This window comes from Dermacentor variabilis, chromosome 4 (assembly GCF_050947875.1).
Source record: "Dermacentor variabilis isolate Ectoservices chromosome 4, ASM5094787v1, whole genome shotgun sequence".
Lineage (NCBI taxonomy): Eukaryota > Metazoa > Arthropoda > Arachnida > Ixodida > Ixodidae > Dermacentor > Dermacentor variabilis.
Genome location: NC_134571.1, coordinates 128,614,779 through 128,633,284, shown reverse-complemented (window position 1 = coordinate 128,633,284; position 18,506 = coordinate 128,614,779). Strand labels below are relative to the sequence as shown.

Sequence of the window (18,506 nt, the reverse complement as noted above, 5' to 3'; positions counted from 1 at the left end):
TCTGTGCCGATAAGCAGGCAAGTAGACCCGAACGGACATTCTAGGCGGAGAAGTCCCAGCAATTTCTCGGTGTGAAACTTTGTTTGGGCATCACAGAATTACCTTTACTAAGCAAGACTTGGCACGCTAGTTGGTTGGACACTCTGTAAGGTGCAGGAAAGACGAGGGCAACGAGAGAACCAGCCGCGAGCACCCCGCGGGATCGTAAGGTTGACGCCGCGAGCATTCTTTCTATGTATATATATATACACACTCGCCTGCAGCAGGTCGATGGTCTTGCGGACCTGGGAGATGGGGAAGGCGAGCAAGTGCTGCAGCCCCCAACCGCGGCAGTCCAGGATGCAGACGAGCCCTTTGACCTGCACCGCGGGGTCCAGGCAGATGTCCTCCAGGCACAGCATGTTGGCCTTGCGCAGCTGGTAGTAGTCGTAGTCGCACGGCTTCCAGCAGCCTGCAATGGGGGACGAGGCGAGACAAATGTGCGCATGCACGGTCAACGACATTGTGAGAGAATGTTTGTAAGAAGTGAGGGCAAGGAGGTCGCTCTGGGGATGCCCTGCTTGGACCAGTTGTACTCGATCTGCACCGAGGAAACAGGAAGACGAGGGAGCTACGAGTTTACCGGATGGAGACGTGGACATAGGGAAGCGGCGCAGAACGCACAAGAGCCAAGGGCGTGCGAATGGTGCATTCGAAATTTCGAATAGCCTGCGCTATTCGATTCCCCATTTTTTGCGAGAATTCAGTAGCAGAAGTTGTCGAATGTTCGTTTCCGCTCGAATATAAGGGGCAATGGCACTTATTTGAGTCTATAGAGACCAGCGAGATTGACCGATGCGCCGTGGGGACTGTTCCGAATGAATGGCCTGTAGGACAGTCGTGTTTATTGAGCAGAGGCGGCAAGTTCCTCAGCAGACGTACGGGGGGACAGGTGACGTCTGCTCAATGATTTCCAGTCGTTCAATAACAGGCAGGTGGTATAGAAATTTGTCATCTCTACTTAGGCAAAGCAATTTTTATTTGTCCAGTCGCACTTAGTGCGCATACATTTAAAACAATGCGCGGTGCTGCACAATCATTATTGTTCTCTCCTTCAGCAAACTCGACACTGTACTTGTATGTGGTGAAGTGCCGCTCCCTTGTTTCATTACTGCCATTGACATGGTGCTCCAGATAGCTGAAAGCAGTCGTTTCTCATTTACGTACAAGCTCCTCAACTGACTGAACATTCATTTGCGAACTGCATTCCCAGAACGCATCGAATCGTGTAAATCAGGCCTTTTTTTAAGTAAGAGACTCCATGTAGATTTGCATTTCACTTTGTTTAGAAATGAGAAAATATTCGATATTCAATTCAATATTTGCGGTGTCTTCCTTTTTTTCATATTTCTACTCGACTAAATTTTTGAAGTTCGCTATTGGAACACTCCTAATGAAGACATTATTCAGATTCTAGAATTTAAACTTATGCTGTTTAGGAAAAGAAGCACTTCAGGGTTGACCTGAAAGCTAGTGTTGGTAACGCAGGAGAACCAACTAAAATATCGCCAGTGAAGAGCTGGTTATGAAAGCAGTCAACGCCTGTATATCACGAGCGTAACGAGGGTTCAAGAGACAGGCAATATCGTGCACAGTTTTAGGGACGTGGCGGCACGCAGTCTGCAGTTTCAGTTCTGACGAGTGAAGACATCTATATTTGCTACATAACCAGAATTTATGTGGAGCGGTGTGAACTTCGCGTTAAACAGAGTTGAATAATGTAAAAACCTAACGTAAACAGGAACTAAGTACACGAGTGTTTTCGCATTTCGCCCCCCCCCCCCCCTATCGAAATGGGGCCGCCGTGGCCGGGATTCGATCGTGCTTGGCAGCCCAACACCATAGCCACTAAGCAACCATGGCGGGTTGAGTACTGACGTCAGTGCCTCGTCAGTGTGATAGGAGGTTGGTCGCACACCTAGTAGTAAAACGATTCTGCGTTACAAAAACAAAACAAAACACACACACAGGACACGAACGGCCCGCCCGTCTGCTCGCAAACAAAAACCGGCTGTGCTCCTCTTGCGCGATTGCTTGCTTGATAACTTGTTGCGTTGGCCCGGAAGCGAAGCCATGCAGGAACGAGCTACCATAGATACTGGCTGCGCACTTGCTCCGGAGTCTTTTTTCCCCGACAGAATCACATCGCGGAAGAACAGCAGCGGTGCGGGCGATTTCGTTTCCGCTGCTAGAGAGTGCGATTATCAGAACAGAACGTTTACGATGCAACTCCACTGATTGAGAGAGAGAACTTCTTAACAACTGCTGAAAGAGGCGGTAGCTGACTCCTAAGGTGCCGGGAGAGTAATATACACAGCCATGATAGCAACCCGACTAACTGGAGTATAGTGTACTTAAATGCAACCTCTTCACGTACTGCGTTGTGCAAGCTACATGGTTGGCGTTGGCCAAACAAGTTGGGCTCATACGACCATCCAACGCGACGGACGATTTCCAGGACGAATCCTTGAAGTCAGCGGAGTGTCCGCATACGCAAAGAAGGCAGAGAAGAACGGACACCAAAATCCGTGGCTTTCGATGTATGTAACAGCTCTGCGACTACCATTTGTTTCTGCATATGACGTCACAAAGTATATCGGGTGTTTCCGGATGACATTAGGTAATATTTTAAAAAATAGTCGTTTTGAAATAAAACGAAGGTTTCTTCTGAGACGTGCCGTGCCACCAGTGGTGGAGACCGTGGAGTGAATGTGATATGTGTTAATTAGCCGCCAATTAACAAAAATTATATTAGTACCTTTTGATCTTACTGTTTCAGCATACTCATCGCAGTTGGGAAATTGAAGCGAGCGCTCCGTAGTAGCCATATTAACTTTTGTTTCTGTAAACATTTGATTACCCACGGACTGTGGCACGACAGATTTTTGGTTATCAGAGCGCTAAGCTCGCTGCATGTATACGCTGTTAAGAACTCGAGGCGATGTTCTGCTTTACGCCACCCAGCAAGCAGGCAGCCAGTGAGCTGCAGCTCCGTGCTCCTAGCTGTCAATTTCAAGCAACATTTTGGCACCTGTGTTTGTTTCACATGTACGAATTAGAGAATTGAATAAAAAATTTATTATGTACGTATTTTGACATTTTCACCTTGCTTCGAGTCATTTATTCGAACCTTGAATTGAGTACTCATTTCACTGGCTGAGAAATCCGTGATCTTTAATTACTCCTCTGTTAAATGCATGATGCGCTACACGGCTCAAGGGACAACGAACGAAGTGTTTTTCCTGTTGACACGAGTGCACTTCAAGTGTTTTACGAGAACGGAAATAAATTAAACATACGAAAGCAGTAACACAGAAGGAAAAACAAAACTCGACAGAACCCATCTCACGATGACTGTCGACGGCAATGCGTTTAGCATTGAATCAATATAGCGACACAACGTATTGCCACCCTCCAAAGCAGTGATGTCTGAGGCGCGTCCTGCAGCGGGGCTCCCCTTCCGTACTTCCCTGCGCGGAGGCCTGCGCATTTCGGAGGCCTGTGCGTGGCCTCCGAAATGCGTGGCGCGCCGGTGCGTGCGAACGCTCAGAATCGTTCCCTCGCTTGCCTCACACCCAGTGGCACACACTCAGTGAACCAAGTTGGCGAGAGGTGCTTTGAGGAGAGACACATACCCGGTGGATGCGTGGCGCCGCCTGCTAAAGCGGCGGGCTGCTATCCTTGAGATCTTGTGACCTGGGATCGATTCCGCTCAGCATCGGAGAAATCTAAGGGATCTTTTCCGTCATTGTACGATACATTCCCAGTGGCGCGTACATATATAGTTGCACAAGTTGGTGTCAAATACGTTCGTTTAAGAGGGGCACGCACATAGTGGCACATGCACAGTGACCAAGGTTGGCAGTTAAGAGGTTTATTGAATGAAGACTGGCACAGACCGAGCGGCACGTACCCCTTGCTCCAAGACGGCGTCAAAGGGTTTCATCGAAAAGCAGTGCCCATGCAGTCCCGCATCTACAGTGACCCATGCCGTTGTGAAAGAAGTTCGTTGAAAAGCGGCGCATACGTACATATCCCCACATGCTCAGTGACGCAAGTTGGTCCGTTGGTTCGTTTCGAAGTCCGTTCCCTCAGCATAGCGGCCCGATGCGCCAAGCATTCGAACACGGTCTACCCAGTCAACGAAGTAGGCGGGAAAGTAGAAACGAATATAGAAAGATAGCAATCGGAAAGTGCGTGAAGTACCCAAAGAATGCTAACACATTAAAAATAAATTTGCAAAATACGACGTATTGTTCTTCATGCGTTCATGATGGGCGCGCTGGCGGCGCCGGTCATGAAAAGAAAGAGAGAGAAGTGGTTCGATGTGAAATGGAAAGGTTGGTGCTATCTTCTGTAGCCCTTGAGGGAGCACGGCTCAGCGCCAGTCGTGAACGCCCGAACAAGTTACGCTGGTATATAGTGGGAAAGAGTGGCTTGCAAGCTTTCCCCTCTCTCCCCTCTATTGCTGACAAGCTTGTTCTAAACATGGAATCGTTGTTGAAGCTTCTCGAAAAAGCGGACGACACCAAGAGATGTGTCCTTCAGACGACCTCACGGTTTTTGATCCATTAGGTTGGCTATCCCCGTTCGTCGTTAGGATGACAGTTCCCTTTCGAAGATTGTGGGAGCATGGCACAGCGCGGGAAGAAGTTATACCTGAGCCACTTAGATACGAATGGGAAACTTCATCCAATGAACTCAAAGCTCTAAGGTGCTTTCACTTCCAAGGTATGAGCTGAAGCTATTAATTGACGAGCCTACAAGCTTACAGTTTCACGTATTTGCGAATGCCAGCTCTAGTGCTCACGTTGCCCTAGCTCATCTGACACTTAAAGATCAATGCGGTAATGTCGACGTTTAGTTTCTGTTTTCGAAGTGTATTGTAGCGTCAATGAAACGGATCACGCTACAACGTTTGGAATTGGTAGCCGCGGCTCCGGCTTCTCTAGAGTCCTAAAGTTCTTGCGGGAGGCTGCAGAGACCAGGCGCTAGAAAATAGAAGAGCACCTGTGGACGGACTCAATTGCAACGTTTTGTTGGATACAAAGCTCGGCAACCAAGTGGAAGTAATTTGTTTATAACAGAGTTAACGAGATACTTCAAGTAACAGGTCCATACCAGTGGCATCACTGTTCGGGAACACAAAACCCGGCTGATCTGTTGACGCGTGGGCTTTCGCCTACAGACCTTAGAAATAGCCAGATGTGCTGGACAGAATCTAACTGGCTTCTACGTTCGGCAAATAGTTGGGCAACGAAATATGACATTCAAGATTTTGGACCGGCTGACGAACAAGTTGCTTCTGAGTTAGAAACAAGCGTTCTAATGCTGGTGAACGTGATAAAAGAACCACTTTTTCAGTGCCGAAAGATTTAGTTCTTAGATACGGATCGCAAGAGTGACAGCATGGGTAAAACGCTTCGTGGACAACTGTCGATCGCCGTCGTCGCATAGAGATGGAGCACTTACATCTACTGAACTTCAAGACGCCGGGAACATCTGGTTCAAGCAAATACAAACAAATACATATGCCAGAGAGAGAGAGAGCACAACTTGAACTGGGACAAGACCTCGACAAGACGTCGTCAATTAGACACTTGCATCCCTTCATCGACGATAAGGGCATCATGAGGATCAGAACTCGCCTTCAGAACTTTGATGTCAGTTACAACGAAAAGGCTCCCGTGCAACTGCAGCGCGACCACCGGGTTGAGCGCCTCGCCATTTTGCAAACGCATAGAACTGTGCTTCACGGAGGTATCCGTGGCACCTTAACGGAACTTCGCGCCCGGTTCTTGGTGCCCAGAGTGCGACACGCAGTGAAGCGAGCGCTGCGAAAATGTGTGATTTATGCTCGGTTCCGCCTGAAGGCTGCGAGTGTACCGGCAGCCCCTCTTCCCAATGATCGTGTGTGCATTTCGCGCCCTCTCGAAGTTGCGGGAATTGACTTTGCAGGGCCAGTTTTTTTTTTCTTTTTTTTTTGAAGATTGCAGTGGGGCGTTAGCGTGTGCATAGTGCCCTTCCCGTGTGCAGTAGTAAGAGCAATTCATCTTGAGCATGTTGTTGGACTTACTGCAAATGCTTATCCTCGTGAACTTCAAAAGATGTTGTGCAAGACGTAAAATAGCGCGAATAGTATACTTGGACAACACTACAGTATCTAAGAAAGTACACGTGAGCTAGGTTCCATGCATCACTTGTAGAGAAAAGACGAAGTCAGCCAGAATAGCTTGGCCCATGGCATAACTTGGAAATTTACTGCAGAGAGAGCCTTGGTGGGGTGGCTTTTGGGAGCAGTTAGTCATGATTGTGAAGATGTGCCTTCGCAAGTCATTGGGAAAGGTGTCTGTTAACTCACAACAACTGAGCACTTCGCCAACAGAAACTGAAGTTGTTGCGAATTCCAGACTTATAATTTCCATTTACTCTGCTTCTAAAGAACCAGACATTCTAACCTAGTCTTCTTTTTCTTTTTTTTAGGCAGCTGTCTTCTGTCTAATCGTTAAACTTCGGATAAACGGGAAGAAAATGATACTGAGCTGCTCAGTTTGTGGGTCCACAGGCGGCTAATTAATGTAACGACTGTAGAAGCGATGGGACGCTATAACGTAAATCTATTCCAAACTTTTCTATTCCAATTCTGCAGTCAGCCCTCCGCAATTGGTCAAAAACTGTTTTGGACCACCCCCACTTCTCCTGTCTGTCACGCGACGTCATGAAAACCGCGCTAGTTCCCCATCTGACATGACGTGTACGCGCTGATTATGCATGATTGGACCTAACAAAAGAAAAATAGTTACTTCTGATTCGACGCCTTTTCGCCATTGGCCCTCGGTTATGGGTCAAGAGTTTTCGGGCTGCGCCCACTTCACCTGCCCCTCACGCGACGTCACAAAACCGCGAAATTTCACCGCGTCAAGGTGACGTGTACGCGTTAAAGATGCATTACTATGCCGAACAAAACTGAATTTTCTTCTGAATAGCCGCAGGCTGCCCCGTTCCGAAAGGAATAAAAGATGGCTGCCGCCGGTCCCTCAGGTCCTGGGTACTCCCACCTGCCGGAGAGCTTGGGTTTATTTGAGTTTAATAAAGCGTTCTGCGTGGCCGTATGTAACGTTTTCGAGCACCTTCAGCACGTTTACGACCCAGTTCTACCAACTCTTCTTTGCTGAGGATTTGTTTTACTGTCATGCTCAAGCTTCCGTTGCATGCCGCAGCGATTTTCGACCAGCCACCGCAAGCAAAGTGAGGGAAAACGGACCAATCGCACACGCTGGCATTCACCCTCTTCATCCGGTTATCGATTTTCAGTGCAGTGGCTCGGCCCCATCGAATCCCTCTCTACTTGAGAGTGCTCCTCGATCTTGTCAGCCAATTAGATAAGACAAGCCACTCAGTGTAGGCAATGTTATTCGTTTTTCAAGCAAACAAAAGTGACTTCCTGTGAAAGAGGAGAGCGTTTGATTGGTCTGTTCAGACAACCCTAACGGGTGACCGCCCGATGCTTGCATCGACGGTTACGCAAATGTGACGTCAATAGATTAGAATAAAAACATATTGGAATAGTTTTACGTTATAGGGCCGATGGCTTCGTGAATATATCTCCTAACACTTCAAAGGGTTTACTCGAGGAAAGCATGAAAAACACTCATAGCATAAAGATGAGGTTGTGATTATTCACGAGGCCAACGCTCCCGGAATGTTCGTGGAAAACTGGTGCAGCGAGCGACTGTATCCAAAGTAAAGATGGCATCGTTCGTGCTTGTGAAGTCAAAGCACCCAGAAGCTCACAGCTGGTCCGACTTGCAGAAACTGTGCCCTTTAGACCTCGCCACCTCAGGCTCCCGGATGTTTTACATATTAGAGGAAGAGAGCTACGTCGGGGTCTAGCGCGTTCAGCGCAAGCGGAGTGCTCGTGTTCACGCGTGCTTCTTGAATGATTCCAACGACTAGCTTGGACGCGTTGCTACCGTTATCCTGCAGGGTAAATGACTCTCCCTTGTCCCTCCCATTTACCGCGAAGGCTCCTTTGTTTCGCAGATACATCATCAGGGACGTCATGAATGCGTGGTTTTGTTTTGTTTGAGATTTATTCGGAGTGTGACGCCCGTCAACCACCAGTGGAGGAAGCGGCACTCGAGCGGCGCGTCGGCATGCGACCGTGTGCAATTTCGACGTCCCGGTAAAGCTATGGAGTCTCCGCAACCTCTCAATTTGCGACATGCATGCGCGTATCAGTTGCGACATGGTAAAATTGTGCGCAAGATTGATGAAGGGCATGGTTGCGGGAAAAGATAAGGCCTAGGTGGTGGCTGAAGTTGTCGAGGGCGTGTTTTAAACGCTAACGTCGATTTTCACGCTACCAGAGTAATTTAACGCAGCCAGGTGCGGTGCTGTTGCACTTCTTCCCGTTTTCCGACTTTGTGACATTAGGAGGCTGTGCAGGCTGTCGCCTGCCCGAATGTAAAATTGTGGAGGCGTGTCGGTTTATCAACGATGCCTGGATAGCGGAAGAGCTGGCCAATCGAATTCATTCCGGTTTGACTGAAAAAACCGTCGGTCCACATTTCGTTAGTCGTACCTCAGGGAGCACAGATAGTATTGGCCCTGTCGACCAGTGGCGTTATGTAGATAAATGGTGTCATGTGCCACGCGTCAACCGCCCCCCGCCCTACAATTACCGTCTCTCGTTTTAAATCCTTCTCACGGGAGCCACTCCGCTGACAAAGCTCTTCGGAGCCTCGTGACTGGCCGACTTCAGTGCGTCGCCGGCGTTCGTGATTATCCTACAATTGGACGGCGATGACGCAGTGAGGAAGCATTTTAACGCTCACGAAGTGACCCGCCTACGTAATCTCGGCACCCCCTGACTTCATCTAACGCTTCCACAGCCCGGCGCGTTATTGCCACTGCAGTGTGCCGGAAACTATATATTTCTACTCGTTACATGGTGCGGCCGAGTTGGGACGAGGCGGAGCACGGCGTTTCTCGAACACGTTTTGCTCGGCGCCGCACCTATGCTTAGCGTCTCCGGTTTGGCGGTTATCTTCATCGGAACCATTTGTTTCTTTTTTTTCCTTCGGCCAAGCGGTGAACAAACAAGCATCGGCGGCGGCATACCAGCCACGCCACTGCTCCGTTCGGCGTAAGCGCTTCCGCCTGGCTGTGTCTAGTCTTCCCGTTATCTTTCCTGTTTTTCTTTTTCTGGTATTTTTTTATTGCGATAGCAATTATACGGACTCTCGAGAAGCGTTCTTCCCGTCGGCGCCGTCGTGCTGTCCTGGTATCAATCGTACATGCGAGACCCGCTATTGGAATGCTAGAACTCAAAAGGTCCCCAGAGCTGCTCAATGCGTTTGGCTACGAAAGCGACGAGGTCCCCAAGTGGACGCACATTCACCACTCCGTTCACTCATTCAGCGGTGCTGAAGCATGACCTTCGAGATTTGCGCGCGCAAATCTAGGAGGCCATGGCCGGAGCCAGGTCGGCGTTCTGATGTCCTGTTGGCGTGAGCGCTGCGCACACGTACACTAGCCGTTCTGCTAATGAACTGTGCACATGTGCGTAGCACATCATGGTCGATACATTTGTCGCCGCAGAAGTGTACACGGCGGCTGACGATGCATTTCTCTAAACTTGTGCTGAGCACGGTATCTGTGCTATACGAATCTGACTCCACTACTCATCGACATAATATCCCCAACTTGAACATGTGCACCCCCTTAGGTGAAAATTACGGAGTTAATTGGTCACACTTTGTTGATTAGCTAGCGTGACACTGTCACTTGGTCGCGCTAGTAATGCCCGCCTTTTCAAGAAATCCAGCTGATGTGCGACCGAATTGTGATCTCCGTCGTAAAATATTCTTAAAGCTTGTTTCAAACATTGAAGTAATCCTCTGGCATGTACTGACTGCTTGCAGAGGGAGCAGCGCCAGCTGTATACGTGACTTTTCCTGTTACACCGCCTGGCTCGTCCGCGCACAGCCATATAGCGGAGGGCACGTGAACGGAAAGCCTCGAGTCCCATCCAGCAGGATAGTGGGCCTAACCTGTCCCTCGTCGCTCTGACTCACTCGTTGAGTTTATTTTAAGCTACGCGTGAGAGGGGGAGGGGGGGAGGTATAGGTTGTCCTGAGTGATGCTTGGGGCCTCGCAACCTGCGAGCGATAGTTGTGTGAGCAGGGCACATGTATACAGGGGCCCTATAACGTAAAGCTATTGCAATTTGTTTTTATTCCAATCTCCTGACGTCAACCTTACGTAACCATCGACGCAAGCGTTGGGCGCTAAGCCGTAGCGTTGTTTGAAAAGCCGAATCAAACGCTCTGCTCGTTTATAGGAGGCCACTTTTGTTTGCTTTCAAAGCGAATAGCATTGCACACATTGAGCCGTTTTTCTTATGTGAATGGCTGACAAGAGGAGAGAGGCCCGTTCAAGTGTAGAGGGTTTCGACAGGGACGAGCCAGCACAGTGAAAGTAGATAACCGGATGAGGGGGGTCTGCGATTGGTCAGCTTCCACTTAGCTTGCGGTGGCTGCTACAATATCGCGGCCCCGTGCAGCGGTAGATTAAGTATGCCGATAAAAGTGATCCTCAGCAAAAAAGAGTTCGCCGAGCGATGTCCTATGCGTGTGGAAAGGGCTCGATAACGTTATACTGACCCGAAAAAGTTTATAATGCGCGAACAAATCCATGCTCCCCGGCAGCTTCCAATAGCCGGTGCCAGAGCGATCGGCGGGCAGCCATCCTCCATTCCTTTCGGTACAGGGCAGCCTTCGGCTATTCAGAAACAAATTCACTTTTGTTCGGCATAATAACGCATCCTTAACCCGTACACATCACTTTGACGCGGTGAGTTTTCGCGCTTTTGTGCCATCCCCTCACAGACGGGCGAAGCGGGCGCAGCCCGGAACCTTTTGACCAATAGCAGAGGGCTAATGGCGAAAAAAGGCGTCGAATCAGAAATAATAATTTGCTTTTGTTTCGTCTGATCATGTGTGCACATGTTATATCAGAGGGGGCGTTTTCTCGGTTTTTTGTGGCGTCGCATGACAAAGATGAAGTAGAGGTGGCCTGAAAAATCTTTTGACATATCGTGGAGGGCTGATTGCAGATTTGGAATAGAAGAGCTTCGAATAGCTTTATTTTATATCACCCTTAGTTACAAAAAGTAGGATATCTGCAGCGTGTTCTGACCGGAACGAATGCGTAAAGTGATCAGCAGTGCTTTTACTTGCAGTTTTCATGTTGTGCGCATACTTTGTCCTTTCTGGAAGTAAATGACTATAGTTGATGGTCTACAGCGCTTGTTCTGCCCTTTCTATCCTTGCCTTAGTGTTCCATCGCTCCGCTGGAACAATGCAAACACGTAACCAGTACTAACTATAAAGCCCAGCTCGTTACCCTTACTGCCCTCCAACCTTTAAATTGCTCTCAGAATTTCATGTTCGTGGCCGTGAGATGCGGCGGCTTAAAGGGGCAGTAAATTGGGATATAATCTGAGTTGGATTAGTAACCCTTTTTGGTTAACGTTGCCTACAGGCAACAACCAGAAAAAAATTTTGTTTCTCTTGCTGAGTTTCGGTATTGAGTACAAGATTTCTGGCTAAATATTGTCAGCCAACACTGAATGACAGGCAGCAAGCGTCATATGTCGGTTTAGATCAGGAACACGGGTCGAGGAAAAAAAGAAGTTTGGCACGCGACTGGTCTTCTTTTGAAATTTATTTATCAAAATTACGGATTTCTAAATTTATTCGCTCGACACATATTTAAAATCTGCCGGACTCTTGGCCAATTCCCGGGAATGCGTATGTGCCAAAGACGTTAAGGCCATCATCATCATCATCATCATCATCATCATCATCATCATCATCATCATCATCATCATCATCATCATCCGCATCATCATCATCATCATCGTCGTCGTCGTCGTCGTCATCAAGCTCTTTGTCTACACCTACAAGCTCGTTCAGAGAAGACAGACCTATGCAAGATCGCCGGCTGCATTGCACCTGATCACGTGCCACACGTGGTGTACAGCAAATCGAACGTACAGCTATGGTTCACATATGATGAAAACTGTCGGTACAAATTCTAAATGAAGCCATAGGTGGTTCGGGGCGAAGCCCGCTTCAATGTCGAAGGATCTTGAATAGCAGAAGTACGTGCGAAGAATACAAGGAAGGACAGAGCGCTTCCTCGTACACTCTGAGCTGTCATCACCTGCTCTTAAACAACTAACTCTGCTCCTTTTGCACGAGAAGTACGCCGAACACGTACATATTTATACTGATGGATCGGCAACTCTCCAGTGTTCCTCTGGAGCCGTGGTCTTCCCAGCGAAAGCCACCACCATCAGTTTCAAGACATGTCACCCAACGACACCGATGGCCGCGGAACTTGCAGCCCTTCGCGCTGCACTTCGTCTCGTCAGCCAAGAGCAACCTCGAAGGTGGTCAATATTCAGTGACTCGAAGGCTGCACTGCAATCTTTGCTATCGGCCCTGCAGCGCGGACCACACGAACAACTGGTATTTGAGATTAGAGAACTCATTCATACCTTAACTGAGAAAGGACACCACGTGACATTTCAGTGGCTTCCAAGTCACTGCGGAGTCATAGGGAATGAACACGCTGACAACGCTGCTCGGTCGGCTCTTCAAGGGGACGAAGAGGAGCCGATACCGTTATCAAGGACAGATGCCGCTCGAAAACTTCGAATGATCAGCCGTGACATCACGTTCTCCTTGTGGAACGCTGGAAGTTTTCACGACTACCGACTCCACAATCTTGACTACTCTCTACGCCTTTGTATTCCAGCTGGACTCTGCCGTCGCGAAGCTACCCTGCTTTGTCGACTATGGCTAGGGGTGGCTTTCACCAAGTCTTTCGCTTACCGAATTGGATGGGCCGACGACGCCACGTGTGAGGACTGTGGTAACGAGGAGACTTTTCACCACCTTCTTTGTGACTGTCCTCGATATAATTTACAGAGACAATCACTCGCAACCGCGATAGCGCGCTTTGACCAAAGACCTCTCACAGAGGAACTTATTTTACAATACCGCCATCACAAGCCATCGCAGCAGAGGGCGACGAGGGCACTGTTGCGGTTTTTGAGGGCGACAGGATTGGACAGGCGGCTGTAGCCTGAACAAATGTTGATAGTGTGGCAAGTGTCACTGTGCTGTGCGATGACAGTATTCGGTGCCAGTGACCGATGGTGACTGTGTGTCTAGGCTCCTTCCTTTCCTTATCTCTACTTTGTTACCACTTTACCTCCCCCTCCCCTCTCTCCCCAGTGTAGGGTAGCCAACCGGATCTTTTTCTCTGGTTAACCTCCCTGCCTTTCCCCTTTCCTCTCTCTCTCTCTCTCTCTTCTCACGTACTTGCGCTATTCAAGATCATTTACCATGGCGTACCATAGCAAGCCCAAATTGCTGCGGTTGTACCCATTTCCAAGTTTCGTGCCTGGTGTTCTTTCCCCCCATTTCTGAAAAATTTTCTGCTAAATATTTTTCTTTCTTTTCGTTGATTATGCTCCTTTTTTATGTGTTTTGCATATTTAAATAGAAACCAAATATTTTTTCGAGTATTTGTATGTACCGTCATTAAAGGGTTAAATTATGCTTTTGCAATAGCAAGAAAGTGTATTACCTTCTATAGAGGCTTGGGGCGCTATAACGTAACGCTATTCCAAATTTTTCTATTCCAATTCTGAAATCAGCCCTCCGCGATTGGTCAAAAACTTTTTGGGACCACCCCCACTTCGCCTGTCTGTCGCGCGACGTCACGAAAACCGCGATGGCTCCCCATCTGATATGACGGGTACATACTGATTATGCATCATTGGACAGAATAAAACAAAAGTAGTTATTTCTGATTCGACGCCTTTTCACCATTATCCCTCGGCTATTGGTCAAAAGTATTTGCCTGCATCCACTTCACCTGCCTGTCACGCGACGTCACAAAACCGCGAAAACTCACCGCGTCAAAGTGACGTGTACGCGATAAAGATGCATTATTATGCCGAACAAAACTGAATTTTCTTCGGAATAGCCGCAGGCTGCCCCGTTCCGAAAGGAATAAAAGATGGCTGCACCGATCGCTCAGACACTGGCTACTCGCACATGCCGGAGAGCGTGGGTTTATTTGCGCACAATAAAACTTTATGCGTGGCCATGCAACGTTTTCGAACACTTTCGCCACGTTTACGACCTCGCTCTGCCAGCTCTTCTTTGCTGCGGATCCGTTTTAGCGGCATTCTTAGCCTTCCGTTGCATGCCGCCGCGATTACCGACCAGCCACCGCAAGCTAAGTAAGGGAAAGCGGACCAATCGCAGACGCTCGCACTACCCTCTTCATATGGTTATCGATTGTCAATGCGCTGGCTCGACCCCATTCAATCCCTCTCCACTTGAGCGTGCTCCTCGCCTCTTATCAACCAATTAGATCAGACAAGCCGCTCACTGTAGGCAATGTTATTCGTTTTGAAAGCAAACAAAAGTGACCGCCTATAAACGAGGAGAGCGTTTGATTGGTCTGTTCAGACAACCCTGCGGGTCACCGCCCGATGCTTACGTCGGCGGTTATGCCAACTTGATGTCAGGAGATTGGAATAAAAACATATTGGAATAGTTTTAAGTTATAGGGCCCTTGGTATGAGACTGAAAAAAATGCAATGTATTCGGACCGTCCCATCAGGAATAGCTTGTCCGTAAAGAAGGGCTATATTGCGGACGTTTTTAAGGAACTAAAGGCTCAACGTATCGACTGTGATTGATTGATTGATTGATTGATTGATTGATTGATTGATTGATTGATTGATTGATTGATTGATTGATTGATTGATTGATTGATTGATTGATTGATTGATTTTAGAGTCCCAAGGCGTCATTGGGGCTATGAGAGACGCCGCAGTGAACGGATCCGGGTTCATTTTCACCAGCCGAGGTTCCTCAACCGGAGCACCTAAATATAAGTAACATGATCGCTCTTACATTTCGCCCCCATCTAAATACTGCCGCCGGGCGCGGGAATCGAACAGGCAACCTCGAACTCAGCAGCTCATCGCCATCATCCAATGAACACCACCACGGCGGGCACCAAGTTTCGATAACCTTTACTGCGTCGGAACGGGCAGAACACGAGGAAATATCTTGACGGTATGTGATGCATCATTGACCAATCATCGATGTTGTTTCCTCGCGAAGTTCAGAAAAAAAAGGGAAGTTGGTTTTTCATTTTCTTCACTATAGTAGTGAATCATCATTTGCTTTGCTGTCAACTGAAGGGGGGAGGGTAAAGTTCTTAAAGAATAATATCAGTCTAAAGTGATTTACTGTAGCTTTCTAGTGCGCCTTTAACGACTACAGAGTGGGCTTCCTACTACATATATAAGCCCATATATAAGCGCTATTTTAAGGTGATCAGAACACCAAAATTTTGACAGATATATGCCACCAAAGTTGGCGAGCAGCCATTTTGGTCCCTAATCTTGCTGGAAGTTGCGGCGCCTTCCTGTCTTCCTTTATTGCGCTCTGACATTTACCCACGTTGGGAGGTGATTTTATCGATTTCTTTAAATTAATTTTATAGCAATGCACGCAGTAAATCTCCACACACCTTCAATATATATGTTGCCTTCTTCTTTTAATTTAACCTACCAACTTTATTTCTATTCAATTGTGTATCGCCAGAACATACAAAGCAACAATTACAGAGCGTGGTTACGTGCTCTTAGTAGCATTATTTCACATGAAGAATGTGAAGTGCTTTGAGCATTGTCGATCGTTGCCCTCCACTTGCACGTAATGTAAAGGCTGTCTTTCGAAGTGTGCATTAATAAAGAACGTGCTTACTAGCCTCTTGAACTATAAGGTAAACGCGCTGTGTATACTGCGCTCACATATGCTATATGTCTATTGCTATACTTTACACAGAAAAAAAATTATATTACTTTTACGTCACCAAAGGGTACGCGGAACGTGGTCTGCCTGGCTGGTTTTCCTACATGTTGTGGCACATATCGTATAATTTATCGGAAACTTTCACCCCCGCCTCCCGTTTAGCTGGCGGCGTCAAGTACTCTTACAAGGATCGTCACCACTATAAAACAATAGTTGCGAGACTGCAATGTGTAGGCTCCCTACTACGTACATACTAACGTCGCCCCCTAGAGTTAACAAACAGCTTGCAACATAAGGAGGCCTTGCTTTCGCGATGTTCTTGTGCCGAGGTTGTAGCAAAGCAGCTGTTAACCTTTACTCGAAACTCCTTTTACGCCGTGGTCGTGACAAAAAGCAGCTGTTAACCTTCAGTCGAAACTTCTTTTATGCCGTGGGCGTGACATAATTGAAGTCTGCGCTAAAGGTATCTGGCTGCAAGTGACACGAAGCGCAACAGCTTCAAAAATTAATAGATTAACACAAACTTCGCCTAGGTATTATTTGCAACGTCGCGTAAGAGACCAGTCTAACTGCGTATGTCGTCGGGGTTATTAAAGAGCTGTTAATGTGACTTACCATTTCGTACTGACCAACACTATGAGGAACGCACCGTCTACGTTACGTTAACGTTTACACTGCAGATTGCATAGCATTTTTTGTGGCACACTTACATACAAGACGGGTAGCTCTCTAAAAAAGAACTTCGGCAACAACTCTCAAGCGTGAGGCGCAAGGGGCCGACGTCTCCGTCTTTCCTTTCGCCTCTTTTTTCAATTTACTAATCCGTTAGTATTCAAAGATAAAGGGGAAAAAAAAAGTTGATTGAAAGTATTCTTACATGGCCCTCGGCGGGTTTGCCATAATTACAAAAGACCGATGCTATCGCTCACATCGACTAGTTCGGATACAACGATACGCAAACCGCACATTTCAAACAGCGAACAGCATGTTCTCGCCTCCTTTCCCCCTCTCCGTCCTGCCTCAAGCTTGTTGCCGATCTTTTAATTACTAACTGTCATCACTGCAATTGCGGCGGCGACGGCAAGCTGCGACGGGCGTCTTTACGTTCGGCCCTCTTACATTCGGCAACATCGCCGCAACATTTAGCGAGTGCCGTGCGACTCACGCCCAGGCGTGAGGTTAATGATTGTTCGTTAAATGGCTTAGTCGTATGCAAACGCGAAGCTTTTGCACAAGTCATGGCCCCACAGCGGGTTATTAAAAGCAATAGTGCGAGATTTGCCGATACAACCGTAACAACAACAAAATGCATTATTCTAAAGCCAGTGGGGGAGTCGACCGATGCCTTAATCGCCACACCAAAACGCACTTTCGATTTTGTCTGCTTGCGTTCTCAATCGCTTCAGCTGACCGCAATCCTTTACCGCAAAAATCCTCGGCCATAGCAACTGTCGGCGAGATAAACAAAGCCACGGCAAAAGACACGCGCTCGAGGATCACAGAAACGACGGAGCCTTTAGGAGAGCAGTTAGTAAATACGGCCGCCCGGAGAAAGGGACTCGGCGTGGACGAAGAGGCAAGGGAGGGAACGACGTGGGCGCCGACCGGAAGCGGTCAGTCGGGTGGGAAACCGGGTCTCTCCGCCCCGGCCGGAGAAGCCCAGCCGAAGCTATAGCGTCTCTCCTCCTCTCTCTCTCTTAACGCGTAGCTTTTTAAGTTCGCGCTGCGCACGCAGACTCGTCGCTCCAGACAAGGGAGAGGAGGAGTCGGCGCGTGTAATGTAGCGGAGACCGGAGCACGCGCGCGCGCGACACGGCCTCGTTTGAAAGCTCAACCGATTCGTGCTTACGATGGACTCCCCACTTTCGCGACGTCCCTTTTGTTTTTTCCCTTTCCCTGCCCTTTCTTTCTGCGTCGTTCTTGGGCTTCGCGAAAGCAGGTCTCGAGGTTCCTGGGTCTGCCGGCCGCAGCGGAGAAAGCGACCACGCTCGCCGACAGCCTACTCGATAACGCAGCCAGAATCGAAGACGACGACTACAGCTATGATGGTGATGATGATCGTTATGATAATGACTGTATTAGTATCCGTTTTGAAACGGGGAGGTTGCACGTGCCACCGAACTCATTCATTTAAAACTTTCTACCGCATTTTAAGTATTTATAAATGCTTTCATACGCTAAGCCAAATTACGAAAGAAAGGTTGTTACCTACCCAGCTGTAGTACTATGCTATACAAAAGAAACCAAACGTGTTTCACAGAGACAACGCTTCGCAATTTAAAAAGAATTCGCCCTTCTCTGGGGATCGAACCTGGGACAAACGCCTTTCCGAAGCGTTGCTACCCAGGAGGGAAGCATATCGCCAGGAGGAGGCCAAATTAACTGACAAATCGAAGCACATGGAAAGTGAATAGGGCAAATCAGTTCTGCGGGAGCCTGCAAGGAGGAGGAAGGTTCATGAAACGGAAAGAGCCATGTAACAGACTCTACGGCGAGAAGCTACAAAGGAAACGCAAACTACAGCTTCGTGCTACACTCAGGTGGGTGGCA

At 48.2% G+C, this 18,506-nt stretch overlaps 1 protein-coding gene across 3 annotated transcripts in view; it reads right to left on the bottom strand.

The window, feature by feature from the left end:
• Window positions 1-18,506, bottom strand: part of LOC142579766 (alpha-tocopherol transfer protein-like) — a 92,456-nt gene that overhangs the window by 15,152 nt on the left and 58,798 nt on the right. For all 3 annotated transcript variants that reach the window (XM_075690317.1, XM_075690318.1, XM_075690316.1), the window contains one exon: window positions 258-451. In XM_075690317.1, the coding sequence (XP_075546432.1) occupies window positions 258-451 (194 nt within the window). The remainder of the gene's footprint in view (window positions 1-257; window positions 452-18,506) is intronic.